General features: G+C 42.8%; 2 protein-coding genes across 9 annotated transcripts in view; both read right to left on the minus strand.

The window, feature by feature from the left end:
• Nucleotides 1-19119, minus strand: part of nup98 (nucleoporin 98 and 96 precursor) — a 33922-nt gene extending 14803 nt beyond the window's left edge. Inside the window, exons 1-21 of one of the 8 annotated variants that reach the window (XM_038708848.1) lie at nucleotides 18954-19119; nucleotides 15741-15850; nucleotides 14422-14517; nucleotides 13977-14159; nucleotides 12626-12765; nucleotides 12173-12280; nucleotides 11581-11767; nucleotides 11261-11430; nucleotides 10851-10991; nucleotides 7541-7673; nucleotides 7335-7427; nucleotides 5811-5951; nucleotides 3868-4001; nucleotides 3469-3656; nucleotides 3243-3359; nucleotides 2956-3142; nucleotides 2499-2598; nucleotides 1435-1548; nucleotides 1105-1243; nucleotides 781-958; nucleotides 207-368 (exon numbers count right to left, since the gene is read on the minus strand). In XM_038708848.1, the coding sequence (XP_038564776.1) occupies nucleotides 207-368; nucleotides 781-958; nucleotides 1105-1243; nucleotides 1435-1548; nucleotides 2499-2598; nucleotides 2956-3142; nucleotides 3243-3359; nucleotides 3469-3656; nucleotides 3868-4001; nucleotides 5811-5951; nucleotides 7335-7427; nucleotides 7541-7673; nucleotides 10851-10991; nucleotides 11261-11430; nucleotides 11581-11767; nucleotides 12173-12280; nucleotides 12626-12765; nucleotides 13977-14159; nucleotides 14422-14517; nucleotides 15741-15819 (2790 nt within the window). In that variant the 5' untranslated portion in view covers nucleotides 15820-15850; nucleotides 18954-19119. Of the gene's footprint in view, nucleotides 1-206; nucleotides 369-780; nucleotides 959-1104; nucleotides 1244-1434; nucleotides 1549-2498; nucleotides 2599-2955; nucleotides 3143-3242; nucleotides 3360-3468; nucleotides 3657-3867; nucleotides 4002-5810; nucleotides 5952-7334; nucleotides 7428-7540; nucleotides 7677-10850; nucleotides 10992-11260; nucleotides 11431-11580; nucleotides 11768-12172; nucleotides 12281-12625; nucleotides 12793-13976; nucleotides 14160-14421; nucleotides 14551-15740; nucleotides 15851-18953 lie in introns of all 8 variants that reach the window. The other 7 variants (XM_038708845.1, XM_038708843.1, XM_038708842.1 and 4 more) reach the window with 7 other exon arrangements.
• Nucleotides 19120-21584: 2465 nt separating this feature from the next.
• On the minus strand, nucleotides 21585-22556 carry LOC119895501 (odorant receptor 131-2-like). The gene has a single exon (XM_038708662.1). The coding sequence runs from the start codon at nucleotides 22554-22556 to the stop codon at nucleotides 21585-21587; it is 972 nt and encodes a 323-aa protein (XP_038564590.1).
• Between the last annotated feature and the right edge of the window lie 680 nt (nucleotides 22557-23236).

Here is a 23236-nt window from a genome sequence, read left to right on the forward strand (position 1 = left end):
TAGAAAATATGCGAGTTGGTCACAAAAGGACAGAAAGTGACGTCACTGCAGAAGAATCACTGAAACTCCAATAAAACACGAGCTGCTGCCACCAAACAGCAGGATTCAAGCAGGAGTTTGAGTGAAACGCTCCTTTAATGGCCTCTGGTGTGTCAGTGAGGAAGAGGAGGATGATGATGGGTGTTGATGGGCGCAGGCTGCTCTACCTGAGCCTGTGGCGCCACCTGCTGCTGGGAGGGAGGGAGCGTCTGCTGCAGCCTGGAGGGAGGAAGCGGCATCGTCGTCTTCAGCTTCTTGGGGTCGGTTTTGGGCGGGACGTCGTCCTCCTCGTCAGAGTCCTGGAGGCCATATTTGGAGAAATGGGCCACCTGAGAGAGAGAGAGAGAGAGGGGGGAGGAGTCTGTTACACCCGAGCAACTGGCTTCTATCTGCCCTGATCTTCGTCTTCCAGGTTCGACTTTCCGACACTGCAGCTCACAAACGGGAAGCTCTCACTTCTGTGTTGGAAAGTCGAACACAGAATCAACCAGCGGTCTCTGCATGTGGCGGCGTGTTCAGAGGTTGACAGACAAAGACACAATTAAAAAGGACTTTCCCTGCGACGTGAACTGAAACCAACGACGACTGACGACGGTGAGTTTTGGTCCAGCTCCAACGACTGAAATAACTCAACGCCTCTCAGCGTTCTCACCTTCGTCGGTCACACCGCTCAAAGTAAAAACACAACTTCAGGTGACGCCGACTTATAACCAGATCTCTGTGCGAGCAGCGGTAACTGACCTCGAACACCCAGGATCCGGTCTCAGGTCTGTACTCCAGGAAACGGGCTCCCTGTTTGCGCGAGGCTTTCTCCAGCCGCCCCTCGTAGTTCATCTCAGTCAGGCGCTCGGGGCTCCTGATCTGAGTGCAGGTCGTCTTGTCGTTCGGCCAAACGCCGTCCAGAGTCACTTCGGCTCGCCTGCGACCACACAGAAAAAAAATAAAAGATGATTTATGACGAGGGCACGTTGAAGCAACCGTTTCTCCCCGAGACCGTCCCACGACTGGTCAGCTATTACTAAACATTTCAGAGTTCCTGGCGTCACTTGGTCTGCTGTCGCTCACCTGTTAAGCCCCTCCCCCTCTGGCGGCTTGTTTTTGTCGTCCGGGTACACGATGACCTCTTTGCGTCTGAAGTGGACGATCTCGTCCAAGTTCAGTCCCGTCACGTTCACCTCGCCGGGGAAGAAGATGGAGCCGTAGCCTGTGAGGGCCAATCAGAGCAGAGCGATCAGGCTGGCGGCAGAGAAACTCAAGTTGATCTCATGTTTACTGTTAACGAGCTGACGTGTGTTTATGTGTGCGAGTAAAACGCTGCTCAGAAAGAATCGTCAGTTTCAAAGAGCGTAAATATCAGGCAGGTTAGATTTGCGGTGGCGAGCGGGCGGGCGTTACCTTTCCTGCCGACAGTGAAGTTCTCCACCACGCACTCTCCGTTTTCATCCACCATCTCGGCCAGATCCTCCATGGAAGGGATGGTGTAATAACCCACACGGTTCAGAACGATGCCTGCAAACAGGAAACACGGTGTGATATTGTGCAGCTCGTCAAGGACAACCAGTCACCTCTGACCTCACAAAGTTCAAGTTCCAGTGAAGGAAATCTTAACACGTCTTTTTCCACTACAACAACGTTTCTGTCCACTGATCTCCCCCATTTTTCCTTTGATGTCAGTACTTGTGTTTTTGCGTTTTCTTTTACTGCAACGTGCACATTTCCTCTCGGGGACAAGTCTGAGCTAAAAGTGTCTGAACTGTGTCAACAACTTTATGCTTTAAAATGATTCGTACAGCGATCTCTCGACGCTTCACCTCAGGGATGGGAATTTCTGGCACCTCAATACAATTTATGAGGCTACGGTGCGACTGGAAAACCAACAGGGTAAAGATGGATTTTTCTCACTGTGTGACTACTTGGTACTATTAAAGCAAAGTATTTGTAACAATCCCAACAAGCAGGTGGTAATAAAACGCAGATATTTAATGTTACATCATATAAATGTTAAAACATAACAGCATTATTACAGACCTCTGCTGCTGCCGCCGTTTTTATTTCTGATGCTGCTGTGAGTCACATGGGGGTTGAACTACACACTTTACAACGCTCCAGCCAAACCACGCTCACTCCACCTTTATATATATCTGTTCCTTTTTCGTCTCGTCTAGTGAAGTTACATGTTTGTTTCTTGTAATCTTGTATTGAGCGCCGTGGGCCTCCAGAAACGGCATTTGGTTCATAAATGTACTCGCGCATGAATGACAACAAGCTTGAACTAGCAGCCGAAAAGCTTATCCAGCAGTTGGAACACAGTCAGACGGACACGCTGTGACCTGCACTGTACATTTACAGCCAGACTGAAACGTAGCGCTCATCTTTTCCTTTGCTTTCACCGTCACGTAGCTGTCCTTTGAAGGTTAACAGTTTTGGTCGAACGCGGTGTGAAAGCGTTCGTCTCTGACCTGCTGGGTGAGGAGACTGCTGGGACTCCTGCTGCTCCTCCCCTCTCTCCTCCTGCAGAGACTCCTCCCCCACAGACCCCGACATGTCCTCGCTGCTCAGCTGAGGATGAAACAAAGTAGAGAAGTAAAACACTGCAACATTAAATACGTAATCTGACAGTAACGTAAACATTCATTCAGCTGACTACTACGAACTCATTTGGCTGAAAAACTGTTTGTTTACGAGGACGTCAAAACAACAATCTGCTGTGTGAAAACCCAACGTCTTCTCTGTGTTTGTATCAAAAACAATGTTTGAGTTTCTCGACTCTGAACAGAATATGAACATAAATGTCAGCGCTGTCGTCTCCCTGTGCGGCGTGTGAATGCTGCCTCTGTTTATCAGACGGCCTCCAGCTACGAGCTTTTTCAGACCCGACAGCGTAACACAAGAACAAATCCAGATCAGACTCCTGACCTCCAGTCCGTTCCGGGCCGGCTTGTGCATGTTGAGGTCGCTGATGGTGTCCTGCAGGCTGGTCTGGGTGCGCCCCTGCGGGATCGGCTTGGCGATGGGGTTGACGTAGAACTGGGTGACCTCCGGGTCGTCGTCTGCCTGGCCGCTGGGGCCCGGCACCTCCCTCGAGTCCTCCTCCTCCACGTGACTGCACACAGGACAACAGGGCAGAAGGGGGGACCGATTAAAACCAGAATCCACATCATCAGACAACTAATCCACCATGAGAGAGCGGAGCGTGTTCAGACCTGTGTCCGTTCTGTGGATACTCTGAAGGCGAGGCGAGGTCGTCCGTCTCTTTGCTGATTGGACTGCTGTACTGACTGCTGTTCAGGTTCTTCAGCACAAGTTTCTTGATGCTCTTTCTGTGAAAAAAAACAAACAAACAAACACGCCAACAGTTAACAACACAGAAGGAGACTTTGCGGCCGCGCGCTCAGACAGATCCTGTCGCACGGGCGATCAGATGACCACCTGGGGATGAAGGCTCCGTTGGTGAGAGAGGGCTCGTCGTCATCCAGGCCATCAAAGAGCTGCGACTTGGAGGCCCCTGATGATGTCAGCGCTTTGGGGCGGACTCTGGTGGCAGGTCGAGGGGTCAGCTTGTAGTGTGTGGGAGTGGTCAGAGCCTTCTGGGCCGTCGGATTGGTTGGTTTCAGACGCTGTCAGCACACAGAGAAGTTGTGATTGGATACACAAACCGTTTCAGAGCTTTATTTTTAACCTTTAAATCTTAAGAAGCCTCAGCGGCGCTTTTCTTTATTCAGCTTTCTGTTGCTTTGTGTAACACAAATGAAGTCTAGAAACATTACTGAGGACGGCTTACAACTAAAACGAGGTGAAAAACAAAAAACAGCGGGCAGCATCACTCACCTCCTCTTTCTTCTTGGGGTCCAGCAGCTGGTTTCTGAACAGCGGCGAGTCTCCGTACGGCGAGTACGCCAGACCGCTGAGCTGCTGCTGCATCATGGCCTGCTGAGCGGCCGCCGCACTCGGATCTGTGAGCGCTGGAGGAGAAAACACACCTACACTTAGTCAGGGCCGAATGAAATCTGATTTAACTTTTGCAAGATTCTGTTTTCATTTTTCTGAATTCTGTGTGTTACGATTTTGAATTAACATTCTGTCATCAGAAAATATTACAAAATTTAAATCAATACACGCTAAGAATCTAGCGTATGTGATCCAACGCAGACCTAAACAACCACGACACAAACGCATGGCTCAACACAGAAGGGCCAACTCCTCAGGCCAAGAGTCTGCAGTTTATTTACATCTGAAGCACAGAGGACACTCCAGGACCACCAGGTGCACATTTTAGACAGGAAGCCATCTACACCCGGGTTGACAAGCCGCTGTTGAACAGAGGAGGGGGTCTACGCCACCACTTACAATGCAGCCAAGCATTTCCTCTTGGCCTCAGGTGAGGATGCCAACGACGGTCGTTCAGACTCGGCCACGGGTGGCTCCAACGACCGTGACGACTGTCGTTACAACAACCAGGAACACTAACAAACCAGCGGTATCGATGACCCGGACCAACGACCCCACTGAGCTTAAATAGCTGAGTTTCCCTGCCTCCAACGAGGGAGGAAACGTCTTCTAGCTTCTTCAACAAAGTCCATTTGCCTTCGACTTTAACCTTCTTTGGATAACCATAAGAAATGCCTTCATTTTAAATCCCCAGAACACGTGTGATTCGGCAGCTTTCTCTGTTTTAACATCCCACCTTAGATTTGTAAGAAACAGTAACGCCGCTGACAGGACTGTCTCAGTGGAAGAAGCTGTCAGTCAGGGAGCAACGGCAGTCGCTTTTTATGGAGCTCATGCGTGAAAAGCTGGATTCACACGTGGCTGCTGATCCACACATACGGAGCACAAAGATCCCCAACTTCTTAACATCAGGGAACTGGTGTGCGGCGTTGACTTCACTCCCTTTAGTGCGAAGCTCCTGTCCTGAGGTTATGCATGACTGCATGTCAACAAGTTCGAGTAGGAATTTCCCCATCTGTCAGACGCCGGCTGCGTTTCCTAACGCCAGTAAGCCGAGCGAATCCTCTCGGAAGCATTTGCCATAAAAAAGTTGAACATATACGCACAACTGTGTAGTATCAGCCGTCTGTGGACTCGAGTCCTGAAAACATCCGTAGCTGGAATTTCAACCCTGCGAGTAGCTGAAAGGTCAGACGGGGACATTTATAAAAGCGGATGACGCCAGTTTTAATTTTGTCGTCATTTAGCACCTCGTCCACAATAGCAAGCATGCGGTCTTTCACCGTTTCAGAGTCTGCGAGTGGCTTTTTCCTTCTTTGCCAAGATCCAGGAAACAAAGAGACGCTGCCGTGGCTCTCTCGCCCCATGCGAGACGGCACCGGCGTCACGCAGCTCAGACTGCAAGATGCAAGCTCTTCACTGTCGCGTCCCTCCGCTGTGACCCCTCTGCAAAGTTAGCCACAATCTCATCGCAAATTAAACACACCGGTTTGGCGGGGAGTTAAGAAAAAGGCAGGTTAAACTGGCGGCTTTCACGTTTCAGTAACTTTAGAGCAAAGATGTTTTGGTGCCAACAGTTAGTGCTCGGCACTCACATGGCGATGTGTCTACATCCGTTAGACCGCACGATCGCTGCTGAGCACGTGTGTCTTACAAAGATTATCTGGCTCACTCGTCAGCTACTTCCATACAGGACAGGCTATGTGTAGTTTAATTACTGTCCCATTTCACAGGAGGAGGTTTAAACTGCTTTAAACAGAGTAAAAACATGTTTTTAGTCAAGACTGATACAAAGGACACGTGATAAACTGCCGGCTGCTCACCGACTGGCTGCTGCGGAACCCCGAAGCCCAGGCTGCTGGTCCCGCTGTTGAATCCAGTCGCGCCGAATGTTCCCATCGCTCCCAGTGTGCCCAGTTTGTTCTGGTTATTCCCAAACAGAGACGGCTGTCCTGTGCCCACTGCTGAACACACAGAGCGTTACATTAATATATTTGTGAGGTCTCTCAGCAGCTCGTTTTTGAGGCGACTGCTCAATTGACAGGTTTATTTCCTCAGCGGTGGGCAGTAACTAAGTACATTTACTCAAGTACTAATGAGGTATTTGTACTTCAGTATTTTCTCCTTCTGATGTTGTACTTTTTACTTCAATAAATTTATCAGACAGCTTCAGTTACTTTACAAAGTCAGATTTTTACTTTACTTTTATTAGACAGTGAAATTTATCAGCTTTGATGGTTTAAAACATTTTTTCAAGTAAAAACTTTTCATGGTTCATGAATGAAAGTTTGCTGCTTTTCCTTTTAATTATTTTGATTTATATGTAATAATTTTGAGCTTTGTACTGTTAGACAAAACAAACACAGTGGAGGCGTCACTTTGGCCTCCGGGTCACAGTGAAGACATTTCTCTATGTTTCAAATCAATTAATGTAATAGCAGAATTTTACTGTTGTTGAGGTGAAGCTCAGTTTTAACTATTTTGTTTCACACTTAAAATAATAAGTTCCTCAATTAAAAAGTGTAAAATATCATGAACAAAGTCTTCAGCAGCGGCTCTGAAGGTCTGAACACGTGTTCAGGGGTCATATTTTGCCTTTTCCCCCCTCCTTTATAGAGTTATAAACCTAACAGGTTTGCACAGAAAACTCCTTCTCCTTCCCTTTTCGAAAGCTAAATGCTCCTCATAACGCACGCCAAGCGGCTACTCCGACACGCCCTCAGAAACACAAACTGGTTGGTAACATATACAACTGAACCAGAGCTTTTTACCGGCTTCTCGCTGACCCGCCCTTCTCTGCTTCTGATTGGCTATTATAATACCACCTCTTTAAAATAAGAACGCCCACTTTTGTTCACCTACTCAATATTTACCAGAGCGTGCCTGTTTGCTCATTTATACATTTTTCATTTTCTTCTTTATTGTGTCTGAAATTGCTGCGAGCATCTGTTTCTTATGTCCATAAATAATAAATAAAGTCTAAAGACGTCTGTGAAAGTGGTTTAGGACCGTAACTAACGATTACTTTCACTATCAATTTGTCAATAAAATGTCAGACAACAGTAAAAAAAAAAAAAAAGGTTAATCAGAACCTCCTGAAGGCCAAACTGACGTATTCAAACTGCTTGTTTTTGACCAAAGGTGCAAAAACCCAAAAGATATTCAGTTTAAAATCATAGACTAAGAAAAGCAGCACACATTTAGAAATGAGACGCTGGAACCAGGGAATGAGAGATATTTTTGCTCGATAAATCATCATTTCCATTTTATTGTTATTGTTATACACACGCCGCTTTTAGCCCTGTATCATTATTTATTCCTTTCTGATGTCGCGGTTCCTCCCGTACCTGCTCCGAAGCTGGTTCCCAGTCCAGTCCCCAGTCCTCCAGTGGCTGGCTTGTTCCCAAACAGACTTCCTGCAGCGGGGTTTGCACCAAAACCTGCACAAGGCCACAAACAAAACGCTCACCAATAATGAAAGTTAAATGCAAACACGGCCTGAGGCATAAAGCAACACGCCATCCGGCTCCGCTCTGAACGCTGGCAGACGTACCGAAGGTGGAGGTGTTGGTTCCGGTCCCCAGCGTGAGGGTGGGCTTGTTGCCAAACAGCCCGGTGCCAGTGCCAAAGGACGGGGCGCTGGTGGTGGTGGTGCCGAACCCGGCCGACTTACTACCAAATAGACTCTGCTGTGAAAGACAAACACACAGTGAAACATCAGTGACATTCACTCAGCCGCTCGTCACGTTGGTGGACGTAAGTGACAGATGCTCCGGGGGTCTCAGGGTCTTCGGTAGTCCAGTCTGGCGGCTGAGCTCGCTGATTACAAGTTGTGAAAGAAGTTCTGGGTCTGACGACGTTAATTTACGAACGAGGGAGCGACACTGACTGATGTTTAAGAACAGGCCACGAGAGGACAAAGCGAATTTTAAAACGAGAGAAATAAAACTTGCTGACAGCTTCGTGGTCGTTCTGTTTTAAAACAAATAACCATGAAATTTATTTAGTTGCACTGAAAAAGATCTGTCCAGGTGCGCAGCAGAACCAGACGGAGATTAAAGGCTCAGGAAACCTGTTAAAGAAAATAAAGAGATACTGGAGTTTTGATTTCCACGAGCTGTGCGCCGTAAATGTCAAGATTAAAAACAAACGTTTCTGAATTAAATTCAGGAAGAAAATTAACTTTTCCATAATAATCTAATTATTTTAAATGCACCCGTTCAGTGTCCTTCTATTCTTTTGACCTCTCAAAGCCAAAAACACAGAGCCGGGGATTGAACCACCGACCTTCTGATCAGCGGGAGGTGTGGGGTTTGTGTTTGACTCTTCAGCTGCGTTGGAAACTCAAACAGGACTTTAAGTTAACCAAGTGGTACCTGATGGTGGTGGTGACCGATTTTGTTTGTGTCATTAAAGATTGCCTCGCAGGTCGATAGTGACGCTATCATCATCATCTGAGCTGATAAATTTAGTTTCTGTCGTCAGATTGAGGGAGAGTTTGCTTTGGCGGAGGCGGTCTTTATCGACCTCTGCTGGCGGCCCATAGGAGCTACACAGACATGCAGGATAGCAATAGATTTATCTTTTCAATACGAAGAGAAAGAAACTTACACTTCTCAACTTGTGGCCTGTAAAGTCACAGGAATATTGACTGTTTTTAAAATCAATATTTCAATGTTTTGGAAGCTTTGTGTTATTTGGAACATGGTTGTGTGGAGAGAAATAATGTTTAAGATAACTCCCAATAAAAGTGAACCTTTAAACAGTAAATATGGCCAAAACATTTGCCTGCTATATTTTTGAAAGATTGTGTAATAACAGTTGTATATCAGTTTCTTCTTATTAAATTTACAGTTGCAGTTGTTTTCCAGGTGTATTAGAATCTACCTTATGATGGTTTATTGCATTAAAATACAGCTTTTTTTTTTTTTTAAACCAGGCGAGGATGAAATTATCATTTTTCCTGTATTGGATCTCCATGTAGTCTGTAATGGTAAAATAAAAATCCATCCATCGTCAACCGCTCATCCTGGGTACAGGGTCGCGGGGGTAAAATAAACATGTTAATGTACAATGGATTTATATTCCTTAGCTTCTGACCTTCAAATGGAGACCAGGCCAAATGGTTGAGGAGATATTACTGATTTATTTTGGGTTTGTTATTTTAGGCAGTTATTCCTGGAAATAGGTGGCAGAGACCGTGTGGTTAACGTCTTGGTCGGCTGTCTGAGGCCGTCGACTCCATCTGATGAAGTGAGAATGAACTCAGTCACTCAGAGTTCATATAGTGACTTTGCTCTAACAGGGTATATACAGGAATCCTGCAGTAAAATTCAAAACCTTTAAGACCTTTTCAACATATTTTAAGCCTGCCGCACCACTTTGAGCTGTAACCGATTAAAAATCAGCCACACACCTTTAAAAAGGGACATTTGAGTTTTTAAAAGGAATTTAAATATTTTTCTAACATATGTATTGCCTGGATGTCATCAGGTTGTAACACCACCTACAAATTGAGGCATTCACCAACTTTCTCAGTTGCCTATAACAGCCTGTCCGGGCCAACAGTTTTCTATGTGAAGGTCAGATTTCCTGCGAAAAGCAACAGTCTTAAATAAACTATGACTTTTATGTACGCAATATTACAGCAAATAATGTGAAACAGTGTAATTTTGTGTTTTAGAGTTTGCCTGCAGTGATGTGTGATAACTTTCATCGGCCACTTGATCAACAACAAAATTCAAACAGGCCAGGAGGGAACAAAGATGGAGAATAAACTGAGTGATGAATAATGTAAGTAATGTAGGCGGAGTAGCACAGGCACAGCCTGGAGGAGAGACTAGTCTAAATGACTGGATTAGTACAACATTAAATTGAAAGTATATTGTTAATTTCATAGTAAACTAAAAGTTCGATAGTAATATATTAATTATGTTACTAAATTCAATATAATAGAATATAACTTACCACTAGTAGGTTATAATATTAATTCAAATTACAGCTGCTTCAGTTTGGAGTTTTTTTATTCATTAACTTTGCGCAAGAAAAAAGCTCCAGGCTACATGAGAGTCTCCAACCTTGATTTTGATCAGGCTACTAACTCGTCAATAATCATAACTGTTTATGCAGAACATTGACTTCAACATTTATAAAGTTTGTTGCAGCACATCAAGCTTTTTTTTTTTTTAAATCCCGCTCCATCCAGGCTGTGATTGATCTGTCGGTTGTATTCATAAATCATTTTCTGGTTCACACAGATCTATTTTTTGGAGCGTTTAAGAGTGAAATAGGCTACTCACTGCCTGTCTAGTGTTTTTGGCTACGCATTATAAATAAAAACGTTCACCTACACTTTTAGCAAACAAACTTTTGGACAAACAGGATTTTCACATTGAAAAAAAAATTTCTTCAAAATTTAATACCTTGTTAAATGGTGATTAAGACTAAGATACTTTTTAATGGCCTTAATTTTAGCTAAATTGTTTTATTTAACACTTTAAGACCGCTCGGACACCCTGTGTAAGAACATTTAAAATATTCAATTCTAATTCTTCTTGTATTTTTTAAATCAATAAAGAAGCAAACGCACACGCAGTATCAATAAAACGATGCCTATAAAAATCATAAAGTAATAGTTTATGATTTAAATTTAATTCACTAAATCAAAGTTAACTAACTACAACAATACAACAGTGCTTCATTAGTACCTGTCCTGATGTACTACTGAGCGTGACTCGAGTGTTTGCACGCTTTAAGGGAGATATGTTTGAGTTATGCGTTTCCACTTGAAAACTGAAGGTTCTGTTCCGACAGCGACTGAAGTAATTACTGTCTGTTCCTGATAAACTGAAGCCGGTCTGTACCTGTGTGGCGGCGTTCCCAAATCCAGTGTTGGTTTGGCCGAACAGCCCGGTGGCGGTCCCAAAGCCGGTGGCGGCGCTCGTCTGACTGCCGCCGAACAACCCGCCCGCCGGCTGAGCCGCTGCAGTGTTTCCAAACAAACCCTGAAGCACAGGAGAGGACGGGCGTGACACAAAACTCAGACTGGCTGACATTCTGGTCAGGCGTCTGACAGCAGGAAGACTTCTGTGACAATTAGTGAATTAGCAGTTTACTTGCATTTTAAAAATCCAGCAACGAAGCAGTTTAACGCTGAAGTTCACCTTCTGTTGGATCTGACATAATTTAGCTGTATTTCCTCTTTGTTTACACGTTTTCTTTCTCATAACTTGCTGCCGTTTTCCCAACAGGACAACAGGACGTATTTACTCACCATGCTGCTGGTGTTGGCCTGCCCCATAGTGTTGGTGTTGCCGAAGGAGAAGCCGGTGCTCTGCGTTGTGGTGGCCTGGCCGAACGGCTTGAAGAGGCTGTTGGCCGCTTGCTGCTGGGTCTGCTGGCCGAACAGGCCGCCTGCCGTCGTACCGAAACTGCCGGCGGCCGCTAGAGAGGGAGGACGAACACGCAGCATGTTGCTTCACTAGCTGTAAAATGATTTCTACAACACGTTGGTAACTAAACAGAACCCTGAGATGTTGGAGCCGACTCTGGATCTGTGAGGAGATGAGCAGCTTCTGTCTCTTTTCCACCAACCTGCAGGTCCAAAGGTGCTCTTGTTCTGTCCGAAGGAGAAGCTGGTGTTGTTGGGGGCAGCGGAGCCGAACAGGCCGGTGGTGGTGCTGGATGTGGCCGTGGCCGGTCCAAACAAACTGCCCGTCCCCGCAGCCATCGGGTTGGTCGGGCCCTTCCTGCCCGCCTGGTAGTCCTCCAGCCTCAACTCCTGCAGGGGGACGAGCGGGAAAACTGAGAGAACGCAACTACAGCCGGGTCATAAACCTTTAAGAACGTTTCAACACACTACAGTCCAGTTTACACAAACAGCAGGACGCCCTCTCACCTGACTGACAAATTTAATTCACCTCAACTAAATCCTCATGTTAGGGGCCCTCAGGGGCCAGAAAGTCTGCCTGCTCCCCTCTTCCTAGCTGGGTGCTCGCTGCACGTTTCTTGCTCTGAAATTCCACTTTTACAATTTCATGTTTTTCTCTTTTTTTTCCTATGTAATCAAAGCGTTGATGTTCTGTTTCTTTCTGAAGTTATGACCCGTTTCTCAGTTGTGTTCAGACACAAAATAACCTCCACACGGTTCATTTAACTTTTAGAAGAAACTCGCCGACAAACTCACCTCCAGGGATTTGTTCTCGTACTCCTTCATGGCCGTGATGCACTGGTGCTTCGTGTTGATGCTCGTGGTCACGCCTGCTTTCACCATTGTGTCACTTCCTGTAGGAGGCTGAAGGGAGGCGGTAAAAAATAAAAAAATAGTATGAACAAACATACTCTGGTGTTTTCAGGGTTAAATGCTTCATTTTGTCATTTCCACGGCTTGTTGACTCATTTAAAGGCCCCGTTCACACGACGCCGCTTTAGTTTAAAAGCGGAGAATCAAAACGAACACGATCTCCGTCCACAGCAGCGTTTTAGCTGCGTATCAGTCAGAGTTGATCGCCGTCTGTATTAAAACGGCTGAAAATCGTCATCTGGTGGTCGTTCACGTGCACTGGCCGTGCCGGTCTAAACACAAAGCAGATGGTCTGTTCTGATTCTAGTGTGGATGGGGCCTGATTAAAATACTCACGTTGAATTTGACGGTTGTTCCCGGCTGCTGTGCGGCGGAGAACCCAGAGCCTCCAAACAGGGAGGTTGTTCCGCCGAACGGGTTGGAGGTGGTGTTGGTCGCCCCGAACAGCCCGCCACTGCTGGTGCTCGTCCCAAAGCCTGGAGGACACGGTGGGAGGGAGACTTCTTCAGGCCGTTCAGATGTTTCATTAGATAAACAAATCAAAGTGACAGCTGGACTGAGCAGTGCGGACATTGAACTGAAGCGCTGCTCATTAGGAATAAAATGAAGATGCTGCGTGTGTGCTGTCATTTTATGCTTCTTAAATTAGCACAACTTTGCTTTATATCCATGGTACCTTCTTCTTTTTGGTTTCAGATCAAGTTGTAACTTAAAGGGTAATTACAGTCGTTTAGACCTGGAGCTCACATATTTTAGTGCGGGTACAATAAGTTTTGGAATTCCTGCAGTAGATCCCTGAAGTCTCACAAAACAAAGACGCCGGTGGAAACGAGGGAGAGGAGTAAAAACTCCTCTCCCTCGTTTCCACCGGCGTCTTCCTGCAGCAACTCGCCTCTCACGAGATTTCAGAGCGAGTCCTTCGTGATGATCCTTTCCACGATGCTGTCAGATTCAAAACTCTTTCTACCTACGAGTCATTTCAACACTAAAATACTGGTTTTAAAATTCTGAAATTACCCTTTAATAACAGTCAGCTGTTTTCTGAAGCAGGTTTTCATTACTGATCTAATCAACCATACACAGGGTACCCCCCCCCCCAGGATCCTCCAAGTTAAATTCAAGACTTTAAGACCTTTTAAATACCACCTAGGATGAAATGTAATGCCAACTTCACTGCCGTATAATGGAAAATCTGTATGAAGTTTAAGCCCAAGAAAAATTACTATATACCAAATTACAGAAATTAATATATTCATATTTAACACACTACAGCTTTTTGGGGTGTGTTTGTGCTTTGATAAGATAAAATTAATCAAGGACGTCACTTTGTATTGAAAAGCGGTTCAGGGGTTCAGATTAGGGGTGTGACGATACACTTATTGCACAATATTGGGTTCACGAGAACAAGACAAGAAGGTATTTCAACACTATTTTGATGGAATATTCAGTGCTTATATAAATGGGGGGTCTGGGAGTTTTCCCATTTAAACGTCTCCAGAATGAAGGAAATTTTCAGAAAAATCAGGTGAGAATTCAAACAATTTCCAAAATTTAAGGCTTTCGTAAACGAAATGTAATATTTTTAAAGGCCTTATTTTTAGAATATTAAAGACTTTTTTTAAAGCCGTACCCTGCGGGTACCCTGCATTCACAAGACACCAACAACAGAACTACGGAGGGTTCTCACTTCCAAAAGAGGTGGGTTTGTTGGCACCGAAAGCATTGTTCTGCTGGGAGAAGAGCCCGCCGGTGGTGCCCGTTGCAGTGCTGCCGAACAGGCTGGTGGAAGTGCCGCTCGCCGCACCAAAACCGAAGCCGGTGTTGGTGGAGGGCGTGGCCGGCTGGCTGAATGTACTCGACCCAAACAGACCTGGAGGAAAGAAAGGAGGACAGATAAGAGCAAAGTATTTATTTATGAATCTTCTTGACTACTGTCGATCCACATTTTTATGCATGGATATAAACTGTCTTTAAAAGGAACAACTTGTTGTTGAATAAAGAACAGAAGCCTCATTGCAGAGTGGATTCAGTCGTCTCTTCAGACAGGCAGCGCTCACGTGTGCGGGACTGAGACACTCAGCAGCCAATTGCTTTTTGTCTAACAAGAGCGAATGAGACAAGAGCTGACAAACCAGGTTTATTCTGTGTGGAACCAAAAAGTCCTCCAGCGTTGCTGGTGGTCCCGAACGCAGACGTCCCAAAGCCTCCCGTCGTCCCAAAACCTGCAGCTGCAGTCACAGAGTTCATGTGAGGAGAGGCCGCTATGAAACAGACTGATGCGTTAAAAACCATCTGCTTCAATCACCAGGAATAAAATAAACTGGAGACTCTCTCCCACAATGCATTTCAAATTCATATTCAAATTAGCTTTACTGGCAGAAATGTATAGCAACAATATTGCCAAAGCTACATATAAAGTACATAAGGACAATTAATTTCATACATTTTATTAGATTAGGAAATAAAACAGTAAAAGTTGTGTTTGTGTGTAAATAAAGTGATATTTACAATAGTACTGTGTTGAAAAAATAAAAGTAAATGACACTTTAACGTGTGTGTTATTATAAAAATTTTAATTAAATAAATGTTAGCATTTCACTAACAACCTACCAGACCAAGACAATCAACATGTTTAGTTTGTTTATTTTAGGGCTGAATGATCAAACCAAACTTCTACATCACAACAACAGATTAAAACACACGACGGTAGGATATTTCCTCTCATGCTGGCTCATCTCCAAAATGTTTATACGGATTAATGACAATTAGGGCTGCAACTAACGATTACTTTCATTAGACTAATCTGCCGATTACTGTCACGATTAATCGACTAATCGTTTAGTGAATAAAATGTCAAGTAATTGTGAGAAATGCTCATCACAATTTTCCAGAACACAAAGTGACGTCTTCAAATTGCTTCTTTGGTCCAACTAACAGTCCAAAACCCAAAGACTCTTCATTTAATAGCAGCAGTTTCTCACATTTAAGAAGAAGTAACCAGCTAATTCTTCACATCTTTGCTTAAAAAAAAACAAAAACTAAACAATTAAAATGGATTAATTTTCTTCTGCCCCGACTAGTCTCTGCAGCTCTAATGACAATATGAACTCACTTCTGGACTGAACTGTTTGATTACCAGGTCATGCGTCTGTGATTGTTTTGATCTTGGTGGTTTATAAACAGTTTCCTGGAGGAAAACCTTCAATTATAGGATATTCAGATAATTAATTTAGGTGCGAAGGAGAATAATAAAGTCAGTTATTCTCATAATGTTGATCATTATGTGAAATCTAAATCAGTGTCGGACTCTCCAGACTACCTTTAAACGTCCGGGAGTCAGAGAACATAACAGACAAGGAGAAAACTACTTCCTAAGCTCATCTGTAAGAATCAGCTCTGTGCTTGAACTATTGTACGTCTGACTTGAGTTTAAATAAATAAAATGACTTACTTTGCTGTCCAAAGGTCGATGAGGTGCCAAACCCCCCCGTCCCTCCGCCGAAGGGAGTAACAAATGACTTGTTGAACATCTTGCCCTGCTAGCAGGACAGCATAAGTCTTCTGTATGGAGACAAACAGGAATATAAAACGTGTTTAAATAGCTGCATTCCCATAGCAACGTCTCCGCTCTGCATGTTCGGCAGCAGCGTTCCAAAAATCAGATTATAAACAGCGGAGGACTTAAAAACCTTCGGCCGGATGCACAAAAAAAACTTGAGTTATTTTCTTAAGTCTTAATTTCTCCTTAGCTAAGAAATTTCCTCTTAAATGTTTCCTTAGTTAAGGAAAAGCATTAAGTTGTTTGCTGCACTGATGCAGAATTTACAGTAGTGAAATTCTACTGTTACCATGGAGACTGTTTGCCTGCACCAGTACTTGACCCACTGTCACCGTACAAAGTTGGAAAGAAAAGACGACAAGAAAACCAAATTGGTCAGAGGAGGAAAATATCGTGCAGCTGGAGGATTTTCATAAAAACATTAAAAAGTACATTTGATCCCCAAATAACAGTAAACAGAAAACAAATGTGGAAGGAAAACGCTTTGAAAATTAATTCAAGGAGTCGAGTTGTGAAGAGGTTCATCCAGGAGATCCAAAATAAGTATGACAACTTCTCTTTTCTTGCCAAAAAAATAGATCAGCAATTATAAAAGGGAATCCAATACAACTGCTGAGAATAACTTTCTGTACGCTACAGATTTAAACTAGACCGTGTTGCTAGCTACTGATACATTTGACAGCCTTCTTGTTTTGCTCGTTGTTTAGTGGATCCGTTGGATTCTCCCGGTCGCAGAACACTCTTCTCAGGATGTGTGAATTTTCTTCATTTATTCGCCATAAACTCAACCGTGTTGCGGTTAAGATAAAGCCAGAGGTACCTTAAATTCTTTTCCTTAGTTTGGTTGCTGAGGTCCTTTGTGCAACGGTTTAACACACTTAAGGGAATCCTTAAGTATAAGACCAAGATAAGGAGAAAACCTCAAATACTTAAGTGAAACCTTAATAGATAGAGTGTTTTGCGCAACCGAATTTATTTTAAAGGAGACCGTAACAGACTTTAAGGAAAATCTTAACTTGAGGTTTTTTGTGTAACCGGCCCCTGGTTATGAGGCCTCAGTGGGAGACAGAATTTAAATCTTACAGATTACGTCTCCTTGATGGAAATGAAACTCAGTCAAATGACAAAGCCACGAGTGATCGAGCGGCTGACCGGTTTTTCAGCTGCTGACGCCGACATTTAGAGAGCAGGGTATTTAATGCAGATATGAAAGCAAAGAGAAGTCCTGCAGAATCTCCATGTTCTCTCAGCGGTAACATGTTTCAGATGGAAGCTTTATTAATGACTGAAACAGAAACATACTTTGGGTTCTGCCGTTTCAGAGTGGTTGGTGTTTAAGCGAGAGCGACGTTCAGGTTGTCAGACGTCATTCAGCTGCATTATTCTCTACAGTATAACTATATGTATTTAACACTGTTACATTGGAGCTGCTGTCAGTGAGGATGATATATCGGCCTCCTGAGTGAAGCCACCGACCGACCCTCTGATTACAGAGCTCCAGAGGGCGACAAAAAAAAAAAATGGTGCATCTAACATTTGAGAGAAGGGAAGAGCCAATCAAAAGCAGAGGGGCGCTGATTTATACTCCTGCGGTGACTTGCCGCAGATACCTATGGCGTTGACAACGCAGGTACCCTCGCATTTATACTTGTGCGTTGGCGTCACCTCCAAAACACCAGCTGGCGGTGGGGTTTCCATGTTCCACTGTGTTGACTCTCTCTGCCGAGCACTTTCAACATCAACACCTGTTGAGTTTTGTTGTACTAATAATAATGTTTTGGCCATTGTTTTGTTTTGTGCTGTGACTCAAATAAAGACAAACATTAACCTGCAGTGTTGACAGCCACTTACAGAACTCATCAATGTGTATTGATTGGAAATGACAGAAGGCTGTCATGGCACTAAAGGTGCGGTGAAAGATTTGGGTGCACCTAAATTTAGGGATGCACAATATGTTGCATTTTATTATTATTTTTATTATTATAAAATGACATTTTACAATTACTATGAATGATCATTTTATATCATAATTATCACTGAAAAAAAACCAAACATTGACCATCATGATTGTGTGACATCTGTTGGGGTCTAAAAGTGTTTTCCTACATCTGCAGATCAGGATGTGCAGGCGTGTCTCTGCAGCAACACAGTACTTTATTATAATACTATTTTGTTACACATTTTACCTTCATCAAGAGATGTGGATATTGCAGTTGGGCATATTTCAATTCAATAATATTTTAATAAATTGTGCAGCCCTGAATTAATCAGGAAGACTTCCTGCTACCATCTACAATAATCCCCACTTTGTCTCTATCTCAGCGGCACTCCACGGGAGGACTACACCTTCACCCTGTACAAAAAACAGGAAAGTATTCAACACAGACTTTATTTTCCTGCAGCAGAGCTATCCCGCCGTCAAACACCTGCCCGGACCTGTGGGCCAAGTTCACGTGCAGCTGTGTTATGGTTACTGAGTCAGGGGGAAGTCTGGCAAGATAAACACAACATCGTTTCGTGATTAAGTTTTATCCCCTGATCCCCGGAGGCACAAAGTACCGCTGACGTTACTGCTGAAGACAAGCCGACCCCCAGTCTGGGCTCTGACGTCCGGCTCCACGTGGGGGCTCTGCTTTTAGTTAGAATACGGTTAATCCAGAATACAACGCTACTGCCGCCGCCTGCTAGTGGACTGAGTTTAAACTAGCTGGAAAACAAGTCCGTCTCCTAACTAGTCGGAGCCAGACAGGACCAGTTCCAACCCGCAAAGACTGCTAACACAGTGACATGCCCGTAGCATCTGCTTCCGCTCAGCTAACATGCTAACTAGCTCTTCAAGCTAACCGCACAGACAACGACATGAACAAGAGGACTATCGTTAGTTAGTTAATTAGCAGGGTGAGCTTTTAAATCAACATAAACGCGCCCAACTGTTAGATATTTACCGTTTTACGGACAGTTGCTGGTTAACGTTATATGCGTTAACGTTACGTGCGTCAAGCTAATGTTAGCCAGCTAGCTCTCCCCGCTAACTACTTAACGTTAGCAAAACAAAAAGCAACACAGACAAAGAACGATTGTTTTTTTTTTTTACCGAACACTTACCGTTAACAACGTTGCTGTGGGTGTCCGGTTTCTTTATCGGCCTTTCTCCTACTATAGCTAAGCTACGGAGTCCAAAAATGTTGAACGATGAAAGTATCTGTAGGTAAACATCGGCATTAGCCGGATAGCTTCGTCAACGAGGAGGGAAAACTGACCACCAGCAACCGTCATGACGCTTTTTCATACGTCATGCGTCATGACGTTGCGAGTACGCTGCGCTGGAGCCTGCTGGCATTAAGCTTATGTGGTGTTTGTACCATAGACTGTGTAAAAAGATTAATACCAGTGGGAAAGAACACATCATTGTATTTTATATCATCATGTGACCTCTCTCTCTCTTTTATTTCTTTAGCACCTTTTTTTTTTAAAACTATCCCTCTATATTTCATGCCTGATTACGCCAGAGAAATAAATATAAAGACAAGATCACAGCAGTCTCCACAGTTTGGTACTGCTTTCGGTTCCTTCGCTCCATATTTATGGAACAAACTTCAAACCAAACTCGAGTCACTTACCCATTTTAGAAATGTTATGAAGAATCACTGTGATGTTGTTTTGCAGTCGTTTCCCTTGAATTGTACATCTTGGTCTTGTATGTTTTAATTAAGTTTTGTATTTTTCACTTGTTTGTGCCAGGCCTGGGCAATAAAACAATAATGATAATTATCGCAATATAATTTTCATTTTCAATTTTCATATATCATCAAGATTTAATTAATCTCAATCACAAATTAATTAGTACTTAATTTTTCTATCAAGATATTTATTTTGTTGAGTAAAAGGGACTGAAGAAAAGATTTAATAATCATATTTGTTGATTTTATCAGAATAGTTCTGCCTCAGATTTGTGAAGTGATCCACTGTTTGTTCTGACCAGAAGGGAAAGTTTAAAACCACATTAACTTTCACTTAGTAGCAAAAATCAGCCTTAAAACTTCAAAAAAATAATCATTTGACATTTATCCTGATAATTACCGATATTGAATGATGTGAAATGTTTTTATCGTATGCCATATCTCCCAGTTTGTCTACTGTACAGTGCACAGCCTACATAGAGACTCCAGTCTCTCAGTCTGTAGTAAAAGTACTAATACCACACTGTAAAGGTACTCTGTTACAAGTAAATATACTGCATTGAAAATGTTACTTAAGTAAGATAATTCAAGTATAAAAATGTACTTAAAGTAGAAAAGAAAAAATGTCCCCTGATACACGGTACAAGGTTGTTTATTTGTCATTAAACAACACAAGCAAAATAAAACTATACAGTATATTTATGTATAGAGACACGAGGAATCTTTTGAATTTGCGTCTGGGAAAATGTAAACGACAGCCTGGTCCCGTCTTCCTTTTCCAGTGACTGTAGGACTGTTCTATCAGATGTAACACGTGTTTCAGCAATAAAGCCAAAAAAATCAGATGAAAAACAAAAAGCATAGTGAAGTTTTAAAGGAGCTACCGGCTGCTGCTTCTACAGGCGCTGACGGTTGTTTATATTCTGTAACTCGTCATTATTCCTCATGCATTCATGTAGAAGCAGGATTTTACAGCTGTTGAGGTGGAGCTCATTTTGAACGAGTTTGTATCAGACTGCAGCTAATGTTTAATTTTATTATGAAATGATCAGATGTGGAGTGGCATGTAAAGAAAATAAAGTACAGGTACTACATTTGTACTTCAGTACAGTAAGTTAGTAAATGTAGTGTAACTGTTCACCACTGATTAATACAGAAACAATTTAATTAATTGTTTAATTTCTGTTGACTTTAAATTTTATTAAAAGTGAGCAATCAGATTGATCACATTGGAAATTCATGTAAAACAAAAAAGAAAAGCATCCTCTCCAGCCTGCCTTGGGAGGGGTTTTAACATACAAATTAAAAATATCAATTCAAGATGTTGTAGGCTTGTCTTGTATTTTCCTCCCTGTATTAGAAACATTCATCAATTGCCAAAATATCTGTTAAAAATGTATCTGCTCTCCCACAAATGGCCTGAAATCCCTGTACAATCATCCTGTGGCTATTTTTCATTGCTGTAATTCAATTTCTCTCTTTAAACACAAATATCACTGTTCATATTGTATATAGCAAATCCACCTACCTCATACAAATTTTTTTTTGTCTGTCAAAATGAATGTGTCTACTGTATTTGCTCCTATATATTTGTAAAATTAAAGCTATGTGAACAAATTTTAAATCTTTACAAATTAATGTGAGTTAAACCTGAGTTACTACAAATTACTGACAAAACAACAGATAGGAAAATTAGTTTGTTTCTTGTTCTATCATAAATGCTGACGTATGAAGGTCAGTCAGATGACAGTATGAGTTTAAGTGATTTATGGAAAAAAAGAAAAAATATATTGATGTATAAGAATTTTACAGCAATTTTTATGTACATGTACATTTTTGCCATGAAGGTGTCCAGAGGGTGCAAAATTTTAAATCTAACACTACATAAAAAATACTAATGCAATCAATTCAATTTTGTTGGTAATCTTTGACATATCCAAGACTCTAATTACCACCAAAGCCCCATCCCCCTACTATTTATTTTAGAGAAAATAATGGTGTCCAGAGGGTGCAACATTTGAGGAGGTGCCTAAGGGTTAAGAAACATACAGACAGGTTAATTCATTTCATGCTTCTTAGGGTGGGAATTCAGCCTCGACTGGGACGAGAGTTTCCGTCGACAACAAAGATGGTACACAAGGACGGGTCTGATGGTCTGGTCTCTGAGGCCATAGATGAGGGCACTCAGACACCTGGGGAGGAGGAAAAAACACACGTACAGAACAATCCGTATACGCACAAATATAACCCCTGTTAAAAGCTTTGCGAGAACTACAATAAATGAGTTGTGCACAGTTGAGGAGAGACTGAGGCCCAGCTGCACCAGATGCAGCAGCAGTGTGTTACGGGCCTTACGGACTGAAGCTTTGTCTGTGGAGGCCGACCTGGCTGCTATCATCACACCAATATAGGAGGAAATGATTGCCACACCGGCTAATACAAACAGAAAACAAGTGTAGGCTTTGTCATAATCAGCAGATCTTTTCCCAAGAAACATGACAAGTGTACTACAAATGTCTTTCATCAGCAGACTCTCTAGGTCTGCAAATGGAAAATCTAACAGTAAAACAACTCGAATGAAAATATTTAGTGAACAAAAGGTCCAAACCACAACGACGGCCACCCATGTGTTTCTGACAGTGATGATGGCAGCGTGCCTCAGTGGGTAGCACACAGCAACATATCTCTCCACAGACATCACCACCAGTGTCAGAGGAGAGATTTCATTTGTTAGATTGGCAAACATCACAAGAAGACCACAGACAGGATAAGTCAGGATTATTCTACAAATAGACAGTATGTACAGTAATTGGCTCATTGCCATCTGCACAGTGTCTGCAAAAAGGAGGTTATACAGAAGAATGTAACGAGAGGTCTCACAAAACACTGGTTTACTTCTCAAGGTGAATAACATGATGACATTAATGAACAAGAATATACAGCATGGTACTGTAGTCAGAGTGGAAAGCATCACTCTTTCCAGTAACCCCAATGCAACAGTTATGTTGGCCTGAGATGCATCGGACATCTCAGAAAAGCATTTACAACAATTAATATCTTGCTGTTAGTAACAATGAAAAAAATGATAAAGTCTTTAAATAATAAATACCTGTTGAGTCACATCCGAAACCCCAAATCATCAAAATCCATTTACCCTCTGCAGATAATTGGTAAGTTAGTGCTAATTCCTATGTAGGCAGAAATGTTCTGCAGGCTTCGCCTGCCTTCAGATATTATATATAATCTTTTTCTTTCACTGTTCACATGACACCATCACATGTCAGCATGGTAAGCAGCTCAGTAATAGGTGATGTAATCTCTCTGCTATTATTTCCCAAACACTCCATGTGATCATGTCTTACACAGTTTAAAGTAAGTAAAGTTTATTTTTACAGTGCCTCTCAAAACCAAAATTAAAAGGTGCTTCACAAATTTATTATTTTTCCAAACTTAGAAGATATGAGTAAAGCATAGAATTAGCACTATCCAACCTGATGAAATTATGAGGAATGTGGTTTAATCTTTATTTATTTATAGTTTTGTTTTGATTGTATTACACATGACCATTAAAATGGCCTGGCTGTGTTCAGACACCTTTGTGTCTGCTTCAACTGACTCTGACAAAGAAAGTGCTTGTTTCGTCCTTGCTGTATTTTTTTACTTCTTTAAGCCTCGAATATACTCGGGAGCGGACACGGACAGCTGTGG

Source organism: Micropterus salmoides, unplaced genomic scaffold, assembly GCF_014851395.1.
Source record: "Micropterus salmoides isolate LMB-PRFRI ecotype aquatic unplaced genomic scaffold, ASM1485139v1 Ms_hic_scaffold_9, whole genome shotgun sequence".
Lineage (NCBI taxonomy): Eukaryota > Metazoa > Chordata > Actinopteri > Centrarchiformes > Centrarchidae > Micropterus > Micropterus salmoides.